Source organism: Falco peregrinus, chromosome 4, assembly GCF_023634155.1.
Source record: "Falco peregrinus isolate bFalPer1 chromosome 4, bFalPer1.pri, whole genome shotgun sequence".
In the NCBI taxonomy this organism is placed as follows: Eukaryota; Metazoa; Chordata; class Aves; order Falconiformes; family Falconidae; genus Falco; species Falco peregrinus.
The window spans coordinates 53691362-53711096 of record NC_073724.1 but is presented as its reverse complement, the minus strand read 5'-3'; the positions used below and the strand labels follow the sequence as shown (position 1 = coordinate 53711096).

At 39.4% G+C, this 19735-nt stretch overlaps 2 protein-coding genes across 2 annotated transcripts in view; one reads left to right on the top strand and one right to left on the bottom strand.

Annotated features, from left to right (window-relative positions):
- Positions 1-2373: 2373 nt before the first annotated feature.
- Positions 2374-11870, top strand: MFSD9 (major facilitator superfamily domain containing 9). Its single transcript, XM_055802442.1, has 6 exons — positions 2374-2685; positions 4940-5027; positions 6398-6441; positions 7730-7859; positions 9495-9704; positions 10249-11870. The coding sequence occupies exons 1-6, from the start codon at positions 2500-2502 to the stop codon at positions 11037-11039; spliced, it is 1449 nt and encodes a 482-aa protein (XP_055658417.1). The 5' UTR covers positions 2374-2499; the 3' UTR covers positions 11040-11870.
- A 2363-nt stretch (positions 11871-14233) lies between these two features.
- Positions 14234-19735, bottom strand: part of SLC9A2 (solute carrier family 9 member A2) — a 37368-nt gene continuing 31866 nt past the window's right edge. Inside the window, exon 12 of the mRNA XM_055802441.1 lies at positions 14234-19619. Coding sequence (XP_055658416.1) covers positions 19249-19619 — 371 coding nt within the window. The 3' untranslated portion in view covers positions 14234-19248. The remainder of the gene's footprint in view (positions 19620-19735) is intronic.

Genomic DNA, 19735 nt, shown 5'->3' with positions numbered 1-19735 from the left:
AGATTATCCATTCACAAAGAGTCTGGAGGCATATCAAACAACTCTGAATCCATGTGCTGTTTGCCATTTCTGAAGATGCATTGTTCTACTGTCTTTAAGAATCCTCCAGTAATAAGTTAAACACCTTAAAGCAGCAACTAAAGTCAAATACGTTAAAGTAATGTAAATGTACTATATTGATAGTCTCCCTTTAGTCAGCCAACTATGCAATTCTGCACCCACAGATACTAAACTGGATCTAATTTCATTAAGACTGTGATAAATGGTCTTCATTGTATTTCATTCCGTTAATTGTTAGTCAATTTCCTTATCAGTCATACCATCACTTTATTTGGGGACCTTTCTCTTAAGATTTCTTTATTCGGGAGCCTTTATCTTAAATTTTGTAATTGCAATGACAGAATATGAGCGGGAACCTCCGAGGTAGCAGGAACCATCTGTCTTCAGTTCAAAGGCAACAGAGATATTTGCCATGTTACTATATATAAATTCCTTTTTCTTATATATTATGCAAAAGTAATCATGTAATATGCACTATGCATATTAATAATCTTATCAAGTTTGTCAGTACAAAAGTAAGAAGAGGCACCTATATGACTTCTATTTTTTTCCCTCTGTGAAGTTTGCACTGACAATGTTATTGGAGCATCAAAAAGTTTGGTTATTCTCTGCCTTACAAGCCATTCCGCATGGAGACAGTTTGAAATAATAACCAAAACTAAGGAGGAGTTTTCATTGTCAGGGAATTCAATATGAGACTTATAGCAGACACTAACATTTACATTGAACCTCAAAAATTTCACCTGGGCTCAGTGTTAGCACAAAAGTCAACCTGCTTTATACCCCAGGTACCTAAGGTACCTAAATTCTTCTGATCTTTTAATGATCCACCTGTTTTAATAGTTCCCTCTGATAAATCTTCAGGCTTTTTCCATTTATTTTATCAGAGTTAAAATGACCAAGGAAAAAAGTAGTGCAATATTGAGCAGACAATGTATTATCGATTCCCATGATGCTCTAATATTTTAATACCTTGTATCCATTTTGTCCATTTCAGAGGAATTGTATGCAACTGTGATCTCCATTAATATTATGTTCAGAATATATATATATATCCACTGAGAGGATCTGTTATTCAAAGTGGCCTTAAAGAGCTAAATTAATAGGATGTATTGGTTAAGCCAACTATAAAATATCACAGACACCGGGATATTACACAGCTGAGTTATTCTGGAGACCCTGATAACATCTTTGTCCCTATGTATATGCTAGACTAAGCTTTGCCTTGGTATCTTACAAGTTACCTACCTAGGAATATGTCTTCCCTTCCAGTTTTGGGTGGTTGGGGTTGGGTTTTTTTTGGTTTTGGTTTGGTTTTGGGGTTTTTTTAGCTTAATTTTTCATAACCATAAGGAAAATCACATTCCCTTCCCCTTTTTAGATTTGTGACCTAAATCTGCTGAAGACTCTTGATCCTGTGATATTTATTTCTTCTGAAAATATTAAGATAGAACTGACATTATCCTATTGTCAGTCATTGGTCTTTCTCAAACTTTCTCAACTGATGCTAACTTTTAAATTTTAAAAATCATAATTTTTCAAAAGCTTCATCTTACAGATAATTAAAAACATATTAAAGCATATTCCCTTGTGTATTTTTTAAAAATATTTTATTCTTATATATAATACTGTAATATAGTATAGTATTTTAGAAAGTGTTTTTTTTTAAAAGGTATTTAAAACTGCAGCCTGTCTATTGATCCCTGGCCTAACAGCTACAGAAAAAAAATCCCCCCTGCCTCCAGCATAAAGGTATTTTGCATGTGACAGTCGCTTCCACCTGCACAACTCAGAGACTGAAGAATGCTGTTTTACTTCTTTGTATGCAAATACATTATAACGTAAGAGTCGTCCACAGTCCCAGCTGTCCCTGGCTGTAATGGAAGCACAGCAGCACATGTACTAACATCAGGAGGGACGTCCTCCTTCCCTGGTGCAGCACCCCAGCCGCACAAGGCGGCAGGAAAACACTTTGCCACCAAAACCACTTGATGAAGGCACCGGGCTGAGCCCTGTGAGAAGGCCAAAGAACAGCCGTAGCGGTGGGACACTGCCACGTTTCCCCTCGAAGGAGGCAGGCTCAGGTGCGCGGGTTCAAGCCATCCTTCTACAGCATCCAAGAGAACGGTGCAGGGGACCCGCTGCCACGCTCCTTGGGCATGTTTCTGCCTCCAGAGCCCCTCTACCCCACCTGCTCTCCTCAGAGCCTCAAGCCCCGAGGTTGACGGGTTGCAAAACTCCACGTACAAACACAGACAAGAGGCCAAGAGGTCAAACTCCGACGGGGCGGGGGGCGGCAGGGATCCCGGCGGCTTCCAAAACCTGCAGGGATCCATATCCACCCTCCACCTCGCCCGAACAAGAGGAAATACGAAGCATACGCTCGCTAACGCAAACAAAACACTAAGCTTTGCGCCCGCTGCCTGCCCCGCGGCCCCCATGTTCCCGCCGCGCCGCCGGCAGTGCGCATGCCCGGAGCCACCGCCGGCCGCAACGGGGCGCGGGCCCGCGGCCGCCGCTGGCCGGATGGAGGAGGAGGAGGAGGATGGAGGCCGCGGAGCCACGGGCAGCACGGCCTCGGCCTCCGACCGCTTCGTGCGGTGCCTTTACGCGGTGGGCTTCCTGGTAAGCGGGGGGCGGCGGCGGCGCCCTTCCGGCGCGGCCTGGGACGGGCGGCCGTGCCTGAGGAGGGAAGCCTGGACTCCCGCCCCGCAGGGCCCGCGGCGCGGCCCACAGCCGCTGGGGGAGGCGGGAGGGGGGGCCCGCAGCCCGGAGGTCCCCTCAGGGCTGTCAGGAGATGCACAGCTTGGGGTCGGGTAGGCGCCCACACACACACACAGCCCCCCACGAACACACAGCCCCCCCCCCCCCAGCCTCCCCCGTGTCCTTTGCCTGGCTGAATGAATCCTGGGGGCGCCCACCGGCCCCGGCTCGTTGCGGAGCCCCCCATATTGGAGCCCAGATAAGGCAGCTGGGTTTTGGGGTGCATCGCTTCCACTGCCTCTTCGCAGTTTCAGTGTGGTTTGTAGCCAGCCGCTGTCATGTTTTGTCTGTGGAGGCCTTGGAGCGGTTTGATGCAAAGCTATGATTTAAAAGCACAGCAACCTTAAAGCTACGTCTTGCCTTGTGCTTGTCAGAAAGCTGTTCTTTCTTTACTTGAAATACCAGTGGTTGGTGTAAACCGAAGAAAAAAAAATTTAAAAAAATGCTTTTTCGGGAAAAAAAACCCTTACTGAAAGAACACGGAGTGCAGACTTTAAAGAAGGTTTGTGTTGTGTAGTGATTAGTGAACCTTGTGAAAATGTCATTTGATTTAAAATTAAAAAGGGATGACTTGGACAAAATAGGTAAAACAAAATGAATACAGAATTGCACTGTGAAATGTAGATATTTTGTCCTACCTACCCATAGGTTGGGCACTAGAAACAGTTTAGTTGGTTTGGGTCCTGGAGCAAATAAATATTGCAGGAAAAGGTGTGTTTGAACAAGCTTTGTTTCTTAGCTAACTTTTAAAGCGCTGTGGTTCTCCACCCCTCTAATGTCTTGCTGACACCAAGCAGGGAGTACCTACTGAAATAAGCACAAATGAGCGGCCTTTTAGAGGATGTAAAGTGAACTGAAATACCATAGTAAAGAGCCATTGCCTGTGATGCAAGCTTCCTGTAAGCAGGCAAATACCGGGTATTTGTCGTTCAAAATAAGAAATTATAGGTGAAATGAGAAATAAACACGCATCACAGGATAGTGGTCAATGGGTCTTGCTCTACCTACGTGCCTGTGACCAGTCCAGTACTACCAGGGTATGTTCTAAGACTTGGCCTTTCAAATGCTTCTGTCAATGTCCTGCATGACGATCGAACCTCTCTTCAGGTTTGCAAGTGACACCTAAGATTGTATTGTTGAAGATACCCCTAGGTATTGTGCTCTGTTTGCTCATGTTAACATGTTTAATAATTATTTTAACCTTTTAAGTCTCAATTTCAACCATCAAAAGACAGTTAAAGACAGACTGAGAATTAGTGATACACATTGTTAAAATTATTCAGGTTTTGGGCATGCTGTGAAGGGCTTGTCTAGTTCAGCTCAAGCAATCGCTGATAAAAGGTGCTCTTGCTCTGACAGGTTCTGCTCTGAAATAGGACACTGTATGCTGTGCCAGGTAGTAGTAATGAAAGAACTATGGGGTCAATGTGGTTAAGCTTAACTAAAGATAAAAAAATCAAAAGGAATGAGTAGGAGATCTTTCTACTGTTTAGGATGGGCAGTTCCTTTGGCCTTGGCTCTTACAAAACATTTTTCACTTATGCTTTGCTTTTTTTTCTTTTTTTCATGTTTCTGTATTCAGTATACTTCTGAAGGTATACACAAAGGCAGTTTATAGGCAGACTCAGACCTACCATAGCTTCTTTCCCATTGTAGTCAAGATTAAAATACTGTATATTTTCCAAATATGCTGTCTTTGCACAAGTAAAAAATATTTTTAGGTGATTGAAATTAAAGACCACTTTGAATTTAAACTACTGGTACCAAGTACTTTTCTTAAAAACCAGATAAAGTTTATATTAAAGGAATCTTTAATGTTTAAATATATATCTTCAGAATGATATCTAAAGGGGGAAAGAGGATTGCAATTTTCAAAGTTTAAACTCCTCTGTGAGGCAATCCTTTATTTTTTAGTTTACGTGATTTTGTAATTTTGTAAATGGTGGATGCATTGTTGATGTTACAACAAACTACATTGGCCATGAAAATAATTCTTTTAATCTTTGTTGATGTGGAAATAATATTTTTTTTTTAATATATTGACTGTTATTAAGCCAGGTTGTCATCATCTTTTTGAAAGTGATCAATTATTAAAACTTTCCTCACTTCTTTTCAGGATTTATTTGGTGTGAGCATGGTTGTTCCTTTAATGAGCCTTCATATCAGATCTCTAGGAGCAAGTCATACAGTTGCTGGAATAATAGGTGAGTTGCAGTACTTGATTAATTTACCAAAGAATATGATAATGTGACATGACCTGGATTATACCTTATTGCAAATGGGACATTGTAACATAATTCTTGCTAGTAGCATAATAAAAAGGAAGGCAAATATCCAAGTAAAACCATACGGGCAGCCATGCTGTGTTAGACCCAAAGACCTGCCCAAACTTGTGTACAGTAGCCAAAAGCAGGTGCTTGGAAAAAAGCACTGTTGGAAAGAACAAAGAAGTCTTTTAGTAATACTTGTGCAGATGCTTTTCCAGCATCCCAAGAATTCACAGCTCAGCAACTCTGGGAGCCAGAGGTGTTGCTTTTAGTTTTATTGTTATTTACAGACTTTGCAAACAGTGCTTCTGCAGGTGGTTCTCCTGAGCTTTCCGAAGCCCATGAGTAATCCCAGTTTAAGTTCCTTGCAACTGTCTTTTGGCAAAATATTTACTATCTTTAAGGAGTGACTACAAGTAAATTCTTGTAAAATTGTAAAATCCAAATATCTTGTAAAATTGTAAAATCCAAAAAGCTTAGGAATTTTATCTTATGAAATGAAGTAGTAAGGTAAGTTCTGTGGTTCTAACGTTCTTATTTATATTTTATGGTGGTCTTTATGGTTTGTAATGGTAAAAGTATGATATTCTTCATAGCTCTGTGTGGTTGACATGGGCTCTGTTATTCAATTTTTTATTAATTTGCATTTTTATTTTGAATAAGATTTAGTGCTTTTCATGAAATAATTTTGGTTCTACTCGGCGTTGACAGAGTACCATTTGAAGCAGCAATTAATCAAAACTATGTTTTCATTTCAACAGTCTGCTTTGATTTTTAACTTTTTAAAAAAAAAGGAGGTTGAAGTTTGGTCTTATAAATGAAAAAGGCTGGCACATGTTTCTCGCTTCTTCTCTTCTGTCACTAACTGCTGCTAAACTAGCCTCCAAAATTAAAACATAGGGTCTGTGGTTTCTTCAGGGCTTCTGTAGAGCCTTGCAATATGTTGGAAGTGTCAAGTGGAAAGTAATTAGTGCCTCCCAGTAATTACATTCTCTCCTGATTCTGAGAAAGCAATTATAAATACCAAGATCTGTTTTGTTTAATGCAACATACAGGGTAACATCCTTCTGCATTACATAGTTTCATAATTTTTCACCATTTTTCTTTTTTTTTGTCATTCCTGAAACTATTTCCTTGGTTATCTGCTAAACTCCACCCTTGGTTTGTTCTGCTCCATCCTCCTGTTCTTCTAGTAAATTATTCCCAGAACTTCTGTCATGTTTTCTCATTTAAAATTTTGTGAAGTTTTCATTTTTTAAAAAATCAAGTTTACTTTTAAACATTGTTATTTTACTTGTTTGTTTTAGGATCTCTCTATGGTATAATGCAACTGTTTTCCAGCACTTTTGTGGTGAGTTCTAACACTGCATTCCTAGTTATGTTCGTATTTCTGTGGATTTTAGGGGGAAAGGAAGAGGTTAATAATAGTGTTTCTTGACATTTTTAAAATGTTTACAGTGTTCATAGAAGCATTTTTGTTTGGAGGGTCCAGTTTTTAGGTGGTATGGAGAATGTTTAGTTTATAGGGAATTGCCAGAATTTACAGAATTAAACGGAAAACAGTCTTTAGACAAAAACTAGAATCCAGATTTGTGCTCAGATACGTTACTGAGCACATTGCAGTCACACAGGGTTCTCTTGAATGTTGGTGCTAGTAAAGCAGTTTCCTTCAGTGCTGTAGCCTGTCCAAAAAGCAGTCTCATGAGTCAGCTCTTCATAAGCCTGTTACCTGGAGTTTGCTTTCTCTGCTTAATGAGCAGTGCCTTATAATTTGCCTTATGGCCTAAACTCGTGCATTATGTCTTTGAGCTTTGTTTGGTTTTGTTTTGTATTAGCTTTTGATTTATTACATCTTACTCTAAGCAGGAGTGCAAAGACTAAACCTCTTGAATGCGTGCTTAACTATCAGTAACTGAGATCCCCATATTTAGACAGGGGCAGCTTTAATATTAACCTGGTGCCTCCTAGCTTCCAAGAGAGCAGATTTTGAGTGTCTCATGAAAAAAGAAAACGGTTTCAGCGTTTGTTATCCAGGCCACTTGGGGTAATTTTGGTTCTATAATCTTGTGACATTTTCTTTGAACTGCAAGACCATTGACTACTTTCTTAAAAAACTGTTTCCTCTGTGGAATCCAGCTGATTTGTAAGCATGCTAAATGCAAGTTTACTGTTTGCCCTTCTCATTACTACTACCTACCTGTCTGCACTCAGATGACAAACTCCTCATAGCTAAGATCATTCCTTTTAGGATGCTCAACAAGCATATAATACATAGCAACCATTGATGCAAAGCAAACGTTTGTGGTTCATTGTGACAACTTTTTCAGAGGGCCCCTACTACTAATATGTTGTGGTGTTTATTGCAGGACTATTTTTCAAAGAGAGAAATTATTTTTTAAAAACCTCTGTGCATGACATTAAATGGAATCATAGTTTCGGCAGATGCACTGCTGGCAGGGCAGAACTCTGCTTGTGACTTCCACATTTTGAGCGCCTAGGAATGTTGTGTAATAATCTTACTAAGCTTTCATTGACAGTCCTTTGATCTCTCGTCTCAATTTAATTTAGATGTACTGATTGTTCACTGTATATAGTTAAATGTTATAAAAAGCTAATCTTAATTACCTGCTTTGTGAAAGGGCTGCTGGAGTGATGTAGTAGGAAGGCGGTATTCCCTGCTTGCTTGTATTCTTCTCAGTGCACTGGGTTACTTCCTTCTTGGAACGTCCACCACTGTGTTCCTGTTTGCTATTTCTAGAGTCCCTGTAGGTGAGTAAACAGCATTTTGGAAAAATCTCTACAAATCAAGTATTCTTTGGACTTTTTCCTGAAAATAATTTGAAATGTGGTTTAACCCAGCAGGCAGCTAAACACCATGCAGCTGCTCGCTCACTCCCCCATCTGCCCAGTGGGATGGAGAACAGAATCAGAAAAAATAAAGTAAAATTCATGGGTTGAGATAAAGACAGTTTAATAGAACAGAAAAGGAAGGAATAATAGTATAATTAGAAGATACAAAACAAGTGATGCATACTGCAGTTTCTCACCACCCACCAATTAATGTCCACCTAGTGTCCGAGTAGCGGCCTCTGGCCAGCTTTCTCCCCAGTTTGTATGCTGAGCGTGATGTCATATGGTATGGAATATCCCTTTGGCCCATTTGGGTCAGCTGTCCTGGCTGTTTCTCCTCCCACCTTCTTGTGCCCCCCAGCCTATTCTCTGGTGGGGTGGGGTGAGAAGTTGAAAAGTCCTTGACTTAGTGTAAACATTACTTAGCAATAGCTGAAACATCAGCGAGTTACTAACATCAGTTTCATCCTAAATCCAAAACAATTTATCAGGTACTAGGAAGAAAATTATCCCAGCTGAAACCAGGACAAATGTATATTCAACAACTGTCACAAATTTTATGGCACCTTGACTGGCAACTTTTATGAGACCAGGAGCGCAGCAATACCCTGAAAGAGGCTATTGTAGGGCTAGTCACAACAAGTCACTGCTGGAGATCGTGGCCTGCACTTGCAATGGAGAATGGAATGATAAGTGCATTAGTGCTGAAAACATATCTCAAAGTGATAGTGCAAGATTTGGCTGAAATTTGAATTCACTGCTTCAACTTTTTGTTGCGCAAATGCATGTATGCTTGCAGCACTGAGATAAGTTTGTGCCAGGGTTTGTATCGGAGTTATTAACATATCTGAACATCTACTGCATATATTCTGATATAATTAGCATTGCTATTACATATCAAATAAAGGGCACTTTTGTGGCCCATAGTTTTGGTTTAGGAACTGTTAATATTTCGTCATTTAAAGACAGTTTGCTAATGAATTAGTTGGTTTAACATTTGATTACTTAGTAGAGGTAATACTTTTTAATGCTAACAGCACTGTCACTGTGACAGCATTGCCCTCGTCAGAGGGAAGGAATATAAAAGATTGCATTGTTAATATTCCTGCAGTATGCTTACCCTTCTGTGCCTTTCTTTTGCCACCCACAATGAATTTGGTGTGTTACAATCTCATACTCAGCAAAGCTGGTACAGAGCTATGTTCATAAATGAGCAAGCTATTCCTACTCCACCATTACCCATCCATGAGTTCCTACTTTAGCGGGTTTTTTTATTCCTAATGTGCTTCAGCACTCAGTTACTTCCTTCTGCAGGAGCACCATTTTTGAGACAGATGCCTGAATAATTTAGATTCCTCAGTCCAAATCCTTGGACGGCAGGATGATGGTCATCACCCAACCTGCTGCACGAGCATTTAAGAATTTGTGGCTAATGGAATCTTAAAAGTATAATCATACAGATTTTGACCATTGATACTTCAAATAGCTTCTGTCATTTTTAATCTTTTGGACTGCACGATAGATATTTATTCTTTTGCTTATATTATGTTGCAGGTATTTTCAAACACACACTCTCCATCTCTAAAGCCCTGCTTTCTGACTTGGTTTCTGAGAGAGATCGCCCTTTAGTAATGGGACGCTTCAATGCAGCCTCTAGTGTGGGCTTCATTCTGGGGCCAGTTGTCGGTGGCTATCTTACAGAGTTGGAAGATGGCTTTTATAAAACGTCCTTCATCTGTGCCTCTATCTTCCTTCTGAATGCTGGTAAGTTGGATGTCATATTTTTCATCTTGGGTCCCTTCCTTCCTCGCTTTTGTGTTTTTATGCCATTTGTTGTACCCTGAATTCATAGTGTGTTTACCATCTATGGCATACGTGTTCTGTATACCGATACTACCCTTTGAATTTCGACCTGTGTGGAAGAGTGGGAATTTTGAAACAGTTAACCTCCAGGTGCTTCTCTTTTGTATCGTATATCTCACTTTTACATTCAGACACAGGAGTAGGAATTTTTAACGTGCCCAGAAGTGAAGACTAGAAATCAGAATTTTGGCTTTAGCCTTTAGATATGTTTATATGTTGTGAGTATGGCATCTCAGTGTCTTCTTCCCTTGCTTTCGCAGAATTTGAAATTGAACCGATAGTGTGAGTAACACTAATCTTTATAGTCGTTTAAAGTGAAATGATTGTTTAAGTCCTTTTTTAAATTTGGATCTTCACATTAAGGAAACTGTTATAATCAAACTGATACCTTCCATGTAAAGTTAATGCAATTTAATGAAATCAGCTAATTTCTTGATCTATATAGGTCTTGTGTGGATGTTACCATGGAGTGAAGAAAATGGGAGCAATAGGGAACATCAACAAGGCAACAACAGAGCAGACAGTTTCTCAGCAAAAGCAAAGCATGACCTGCACTTGAAATCAGCAACTAATGGAGCTATGGCAAGCGATGGTCATTTCCGGTCTCCATGGATCCAAGTTGCAACAGTGCTGAAGAGGATTAAAGGAATTGCGTGTTCTGATCTGTGGGATATATTTTTAGTGCGGTTGCTGATGTCTGTTGCTATACTGCTGTACTATAGTAATTTTAGTCTGGCCTTGGAGGAGAGATTTGGGGTGAAACCCTTGTTTGCTGGATACCTAATGAGCTATAGCAGTGCACTTGGAGTCGTGGCTGGTTGTCTGCTTGGACCAATAACAAGACTCTATCAGCACAACACTTACAGGATTTTGTTGCACTCTAGCACACTTACCTGCACGTTGATGCTCCTGTATGCGTCAGCGCTGAGCATATGGATGGTTATTTTGTCTTCCACATTCTTAGCCTTTTCAACTACTATAGGTCGTACTTGTATCATTGATCTTGAATTGACCATTGGTGGGAATGAGGCCAGTGGTACTCTCCTAGGTGTTGGACAGTCTGTGACATCAGTGGGACGTATACTTGCCCCGCTCCTTTCTGGAATTGCTCAGGAGTTCAGTCCTTGTGGCCCTCCAAGTCTAGGGGTTGGACTAGCTTTGGTAGCTATTCTGATAATGAACGCAAACAAACAAAAGTACTGTAGCCGTGGAAATGTTAAGTTAAAAAATCAATAGCTGCAAATTTATATTGCATAGATGTATCTTTCAGGAGAGGCAATATGAACCTGGGGTGATGCTTATGTGTGTCAGACCTGTACCTTCTTAAAAGATTCTGCTACTACTGTACATTTTGTTCACGTGGAGGCAAGTACATACAAATATTTCTGTTGCAGGATTGTTGACTCCAGGCAGATGTTATTCTAACTGGTACCACTGAAACACTTGTGGGACAGGTGTTGCTGTATTGTACTGGCTGGGATTTTTTAATGGTTTTTAAACCTTTTTGGAGGTAAAAAAAGAATGACATGAAATACACAAATCCTGCTTGTAGCTCACATTTGAAACAGTGTTTAGATTGATAGATTGTTAAAAGACAGAAATTGATTCTTACTGTTTAACCAGAGGTTAATTTTTATTATTTTATCAGGAGATTTTGCAATATAGCTCATTAGCCTTAATTTCTTATGCTGTGGTCTGCTGTCATTTGTCTGCTGTGACAGTAGCTTAATTAGCAGGGTGCTTGCTTATATGATTTAATTAAGCATACGTTGTCTACTTGCTACACGGCATGATAGGCACTTTGGGGTAGCCATCTGACCCCTGCTGATTCCTAGGTAACAGAATTGGGTATATGCTAACTTCATGTATTAGAAGGCCTGAAATGGACAATTATTCAGTGCCATTCAAACTGAAATGGAGACTGAATTTAAGCTTTATTGAAACTGGTGGTTTCTGTTTAGTAATAACTTCTACTGAGCAACTTTGTCATAAATTATTTGTTAATATTTCCTCTGTGTTTTTTCTACCTTTGTTTTAGGAATAAATTTGCTTCTTAATTCTTTTGAATGGCTGCTAAAAGTGTGCTGGAGCAACTAGCAGTAGTTCATGGGTTTGGATTAGTGCATTCTCTCTCATCTTTGGAGGCACAAGTGACGTTTCAGTGACAAGAGAAAAACTTTATTTGTTGGTATTTTAGTCTTCATTAGTCTGTACTGCTTAACTAATGAGAGGTTACTGTCAGGGCTATACTGACAGTTGGAGCACTCTCCTGTGCTATTTACTGTTCAAGCTCATATTACTTGCCAGTCACCACTGTTTACATTTCATTTGAAACATACAAAAAATGTATTTTGCACTGATAACATTCTGTATTTCCTAGTGTTACTTGACCAAAGTACAAAGTCAACTATGTATAATTGTTGAAGGGTTTTCTGATTAAAAACAGTTTAGTTATTTCCTTGAACATATCCATGCAAATAGTGTTGCTGCTTCAGGAGAGTCATAGATGGTCTTTTGAATTTTTTATTTTTGTTTTTTTCCTTTACCTTTTCCAGTGCCTGCTATCATTTAAATTCCAGTGGCAGCACCATGGGAATGTGTATAGAACAACGAATTGTTTTAATTTTATATATTGACATGATTGTGTGTCACATTACTGCTATGAGTTCAGTACATATCCTCAGAGTTCCTTATTGTAATAATCTGTGTTTCATTTCTCCCTAGAAACTTGAGGTGTTTTCAAGTGTCTTGTCTCCTCTTATCTTGCTTGGTAAATGTCCCAAAATATTCTTGCCTTAAATTTCCTATTTTCTTTCCTTCCATCTTTTAATTTATTTATTTTTTTTTTTTTTTTTAGCTAAACCCACCGTTCTGTAAGTCAGGGACTTGTGTTTTGCAACTGTAGCAAGGGATGATGGAAAAGGGTAGGAAAGACCCCTCAAAAATTAACATATAGAAAAGATTTAGTAATTTTTCCTATACTAGTTGGTTATAAGAGGTAACATAACATTTACTCTTCTAAGTATTGATAAAGGTTGCATTATGTAAACATCATAATTCAGTTTATACTGACATATACAGCTGCCTGAACATTACTTCTAAAAGCTTCAAAACTTCAGTGTTTTTGTTTATACATAAGTGAAAAGTGTGCTTTCCATATCCAGCAAATGTTTTTTATTGTGAAAAATAGTTCTCCATATAAGGTAAATAAAAATGAAATTAAATAATTGAATTGAGAAATGTGTGGAAGGCTGTGGTCTCAGGGACATGTTGCAACTGACATTGCAGAAGAGTTTTTTACTTGTAGGCCAAAATGATTTCTGAAATGCTGCAGAAATGTTTCTTCCTTGTAAAGGCTCAGTTACAGAAAAGTTGCACTAATTATTTTTTTTTTTAAGGAATAGAAATAAAATGAAGTGACATACCATGTCTATCATTTTGTCACTGTGTTTTTCCCCTTTTCCTCTGCTGAAACTACAGCACAAAGTAGAGGTGTTCAAGTCGATACGAAGTGCAGATGTTTCTTTTTTTTTTTTTTTTTTTCTTCAAGCTGTTCCTTAAAATGATCATTTGAGTCTGCCTGCTTTTCACATAAAAGGCACAGAAGCCAAGGTTTCAACCAAGAAGTGGCTTGATAGTGAATGAAAAAGAAGAAATAAAAGAAAATAGAGAAATTACCAGTTTTGAGATAGAGTGCTTAAAGCTATGGTTCCTAGTGCCTGGAGACCGTGTTCGTATCTCTTGTGTTGTCTCATAGTTGCCATAACCATGAAAGTTCAGTGATGAGTAAATGACATCCCTGGAGATGAAGGAGATGTGACTCCCCCTTTTGAGGGAGGAGCAGTTGCAGCTACTTTTGACTACAGTCTAGTGGGCTTTACTGAATGAATTACCAGTTTCTTGAATCCAGTTGTGTCTGTAGACTAAAAAAACTAATCTGAGTATGTACAAAAGAAAAGAAGTTTCTACCTGCAAATCACTGCAAATTAAGATTTTTCTCTTACTTGCTGTTACTTTAGTTTTAGGTTGGTTTTCTTGGACTTGTAGGCAGGGTTGGGTTTTTTTTGTTGGTTTTTACCTTTTGAAATTTTCACTTTTTTAACAGCAACTACTTTTCTGACCTTTATGATCAGCTGATGTTGAAGAGTCTGTGTATATAATATAGTAATTTATTTCAGTAAAACAGCTAGTAGCATATTTTATGTACTGATTTTCTTGCTTTTAAATGATGAAGCAAATGTAAGTTTTATTCCGTGTTGGTGTATGCTGCATACAGTTGAAGAGATTCTTTATAAACATTTCTGCAGATTTCAGTTTTTCCTGTTTTATTTTCTCTGAATTTACTCACTGCAGCACCATCCAGGGGCCAGTACCATCCTCATTTTCTGAGAACAGGTTGATCATTGAGCTGATAATGCAGCAACAACACAGGACAAGCATTGCTTACCGACTGGCTCGCTCCTTAACTTCAAGCGCTCTCTAATGCCGTCACGTTCTAGCTGACTGGAACCTCTGTTGGGTACGTTCAGGTGCTGCCAGCCCCCATTTCTATATGGGTGCTATGGAATACCCCTGGGTAAGTTAGGCTTTATAGCCTGACACTTTGGGATTTGAAAACCCAAGACTTGACTGTGCTGTTATTGCTATAATTTTGGAGACTCATTTGCAGAGAGCCGATCGTGAATCTTGTTAAGGGAGTACATTAGAGCCTGAACTTTGAGAATCGGATGATCGTGAGTGGAGCTCAGACTTTTCCTCATAAAAATGAGAGTTTGTAGAGCTTGTTTTAAAGAGAAGTCTTGAAAACCTTCTGTGTTAACTTACAAGGAGAAATGAAGCCAAATTTCTAGTTATTTTAAATCCTAAATTAACATCGGAGAACTTTTTTTGAGATGTGCTCCACGATAGGAACTGGTCTTCCATTCTGTCAAACTTGTAGCAAATAGGAGGTCTTCGATATGAAGTGTCTTTTTGTGGCAAAAAAAAAAGACTTTTTGAAACATAATCTGTGGCAATTAGACTGCTGTTGTAACTCACAAGCCACAAATTTAAACCTGATCATGAACCAGGAACGCTCACCTGAGCACCTTGCATAACTAGTGCTTTCCCTTCCTCAGTCTCAGTCCCTCATATTCTGTCAAATCACACAGCTTAAAAAAGCTTCCAAAGCATGTCAGTGCTGTGTGGGAGCCACATCAGAGTTTGCCGACCTGGGAGAGGAACGATGCTAACCCAATCTCCCATCGTGTTGTCCTATTAGAAGATCTCTCTACCACCTGCAAGAAGAATCCTTCTGATGGACAAGATTCTCAAGTGGCTCAGCACGGTATCCCGAATGAGCAATTTTCAGCCCCAGTTTTGATTAACTCCCAAATGCTAAGGTCCTTTAGATTGTTCAGAGGAGAATGAAGCTGCCATGCATTTCTTTATTGTTATATTTTAAGTCGCTCCCCATTTAGCTGGCTCTCTAATAAACGGGCTGAGAGGGGGATGAAACTCTTTGACTTGAAAGCTGTAAGACAGTTGCCTTGTGGTCGTTCACACAACTGTCAAGTGCAGCTGCAGGTTTATCTAGAAAGTTCACGTTATGTCATCTGCTAAAATGAGAGATTAAAAAAAGACTATTAGTCCTCTCTCTTAGACTTGAATAGCACCTGAATCAGGTAGTCTATGACTTTTCTCTCTCTACTGTGTCCTAAAGCAGTTCCTCCTTCTCATGCTTGGACTTGATACCCCCCTCTGTCACGTTTTCTGGCCTGGTCTGCAATCTATTGTTGGCTTGGCTGGGGCTGTGTATTGCAGATGTCATGATTTAAGCATATTCACAAGCATATTTTTATAGGATCAGATCTCTAGTAGTAAAAAAAGCATTTCTTCAGCCAATTTCAAAATCCATCTTTTCTTTAGAGGCTAGGGGGTGTTGGAAGAACTTAAGGCAATTTTGGAAATGGCGACCAGCTGAAGCATTTCTTGCAGTGTCTGCCTTAAAATGTTGCTGGTGTGTGCAATTGGTGGACTTGGCATCTCTTGAAAAAGGTTGTGCAGTGTGTTTGCTCGTAAAGACCCCAAGATATTCTTCATAACAGCATGTATATTACTTTGGCCAAATTTTTAACTTTGTTTCTCCGTGTGATTTCAATGGGGCTTTGGTGGAGAGGATATTCTCGAGTTTCTGAACTGTTACTCAGCATGGTTCTCTTTTGTTGAACACCTTTGGTTTCAGTGAAGTTTGAATTGTACTTCAGTACCAAGTAGGACACCCCTTAAAATTTAAAATTTCCCTTGAATTAGGGAAAACCCTAATTCAGAGTGTAACACGTTTTTCCTACTGTCCCTAAAACTGAGCAACTGTGCATTGTGCTTCCACACCAAGGCAGTAAAATATGCTACAGAGCGTACTGGGGAGTCCATCTGGAAACAAAAAATTTGTATGTGGATTTGGAGAGTTTCCCAGTCACTGCTGAAGATGTGGTTTCCTGAAAAAGTGAAGAACGTTCCCAGTCAGTACATGACTTTCCCCATCAGATGGTGCTCGAGGACAGATTTACTGGTGATTCCGTTCTCCAGCAAACTGATGGGAACGTGAAGGAAAATTCTCCTCAGCAAGCTGAAGGCCTTTTAGAAGGATCAAAATGTGCTATTGAACTTGCTTTTCCTTTGCAGGAAAAGAAACAAAAAAGATAGGAAACGGCAAACCTCTGACCCAAACCAGAGCAAGAGTTGAATAAGAAGGGCTACCTGGGATATAGCCTGTGTCACCTGCTCCTGCCACTGCTGCTGAAAAGGAGAACACCCAGAAAAGTAGTTCCCAGAGGTGATGAGGGTCTGACCCAGCACTAGTGCAAAAGAGCCTGAAAAGGGTGGGAGGAGCAGGAGTGAGGAAGGAAAAGAGCACTTACAAGGAGACAGAGTTCCAGGAGACCTGTGCTTCTGCTTCACAGTGTAACCATGCTGGAGATCTGCCTTGATGCTTGTATTCTGTGGATCTCAAAGTGCTTTGGAAAGGTAACAGCATGCTAGCATTTTTTGCAGCACCAAGAGCTTAAGACCACATTTCATAAAAATGACCTCCAATTTGATGTGCTTATACTGTGGGGCACGCAATTTAAGTACCAATGATCTGAGCGTGCACCATACTAACGGACAACCAGCAAAGCAGTAAGGTTCCTGAAACCTGCATTCATTACTTAAAATTGTGCCATGAAAACTGATATCCATGTGAAAAAAAAAGGCAGCTTTCCCCAGATACGAGCCAATTGCTTGGTCATTACCAGCAGGTGAATGAGAAAACTCCACAGGGAGTAAACTAAATGTTGATGTGCAACATTTCACATTTATTTATTTATTTGGTCAGATTTCAGATGAGCCTGATATAAAACACCTAATCTAAACAGTCTGATCTGCAAGGAGGACATGGTTTCAAAACTGAAATCCAAACTGAAGGCTTATTACTCAGACTTGATCCCAATAATTCAGTAACAGAGTACTCACTGACAGTTTCAGTGATGAAACATATTTTCCCATTGAAAGACAAGTTTAAATTTGTTTTTAAAGCTTGCTGGCTTTGTTTGAACTCAGTTTTATTTCCAAAGAGGAGATGATCATTAAAGGATAGTTAAGTATTGCCTTCCACAAAAATCATTTGTTGAGAATAGCCATAAACATTTGACTCAGATTTCTAGGGTTCACATAGCCATTCCTCTACATCTTAGACTTTGCATTTCACACACAGCAGAAACTTCCATAGCTGAAACCGAAGAAAAAGACTAAAAGACATGTGCCAATACAAGAGTTTAACAAGGTTTGACATTTCAAATACATACATGAAATAAATATTTTGGCAAAGCCGTTAGAAGAAAGTCTTAAATCCCCAATTATAAAACTAATTTATTAACTCCACCCATGAACCTTTGAAAGAAATCTACCCTGTGATTTTAAAAGAAAATTCTGATTTTTAATAGTTCTTTCAAGACAAGCTTGAATAAAAAAAAATTAATCTTATTGCCCACAGATTTAGAAACGCGCAAATGAAAAAGAAAAGTTATGATTTCACAGTGTACATTCTTCAATGGAAGCTATCAATCTTGTAACATGTAGCATGAAAATGATTTCTGCATTGTGCTGAAATGTGTATCTGTGCTAAAGCAAGCTCAAAACTTAAGACAGATTAAGTGGGACAGAAAGTGCAAATTCCTGAGAGCTACAGTTAAGTATCATTTATTTTAATGCACCCTCCCTTCCCGTATGCACTCAAATGGCAGCCATTTACACTGGGATGAAGTAGTCCATGTTTCTTATGTGTGTTATTAAGGTGCACAGTGACTTCAACCGATTTCAGGGCCTTGCTGTGCTACTTCTCTGTACAAACAAATTAGATGGAACATTTTTGTTCCTTGGAGTGCATAGTTCAGACAGAGAAAATACTATCTTTCCCCTTTTACAGATGAAACAAAAAGTAAAACAAGTTGACTAGGCTCACAAATGTGACTGAACCAGCTTTCTTGAGTCTCAGTGGTCCCTGACTCAAACAGGAGGCTGCTTGCTTTGTCTACGTGCAGTACTCTGCAACTATTCTACTGCTGTGTTTGTACTGCAACCAAGAAACTAAGGTGCAAAAAGCAATTTTGAATAAGAACATTATTTATCCGCTTGAAGTTTTCTCTTTTTAGGGCTTCTGGTGTCCTGCTAGGTACTCTCAGCTCATGTTGACATTAGTGAAAGTCAAAGTAATTCAGATTTCCTTAGGTAATCCTCAGTACCTTTCAAATGTAACATATTGCCAAAAATTCAGGAAGTAACAATTCAAGCTATTCAGGTCTTGTCTCTGTTGCAACTCCTTTCTATAAACTGTATTTGCAATCCTGCTCCTACAGCCTGTTCCTTCTCTTCTTTTTCTGCATCACAGCTCTTTCAACAAACTGGGCTTCAGGAATATATTTACTCTTCTTACAAAGTCTATATGGTAGGTGCATTGTGCAATTTTCAGTGTTACTCATATTAAAGCTCTGGTTAAAACAAGTATTATTTGATTATAAATAAAATCTGAAATGATACAAAATTTTTTAAAGAATCCTTTCATCACTGGACTTTCAACAATGATTTTCATTGGATAACTGGGTATTGAACCTGCATGACTTGGTTCCACAAGAGATGATGTGATAAGGCACATTTCCGTTCTATCTTAATAATGGAAATAATGTAATTAAAGCATTGCCATAAGTTATTTATAAAAGAGATAATTTTTTTAAATGTCTTCAGCGTTGCAATTGTTCCAGTATTCCTTTTACTTAGTTAATGGCATTGACTTTACCCAAATGGAAGTTGTTAGATCCACACTGAGGCTTGGTGATTTTTTTTTAATGGATCCCATAGTCTGATCAGATAGTTTCAAATCCTAATTCAATACGTCCATAGTTTATTACCAATAGGTCTCTTTTTGCTAGGTTCAGTACGGCTGGTTCTCAGGCTTATTTCTCTGCCTTTCCCCTTGTGATGCCTGCCTGACTAACCGTGGTGGTGGCACGGGTCGTGCTGACCCATGGTCTGCAGTCAAATCTTCACTACTCAAAGTGCCAAATCTTGGTCTTGTTAGCAGGGGCTGCCTGAACCCAATGGATGGCTGAGGCAAGGTGCTTGGCTCCTGCTGCTCTCCTTGTCTGTCCTGGCTCCCATCAACTTCGTTCTTCCACTCCACCCTAAACTCAGGTGGTGGCCTCTGCTGTCTCAGTCTCTGGTCTCTCAAGATTTTCCCTGCTCTGGGTCTTAGATTGAGGACTGTCGTCGCGGCATCCATCTCAGAGTCACTGCTGTCGCCCACTGTTAATTGAAAACAAAATCAAAATTTTAGGTGCGGATTATTACTATGTCAGGAGTATTCAAACAACAGCACAATGAGCACTAGGAGCCATAAAAGAATGTTTCCCCGTGTTTCC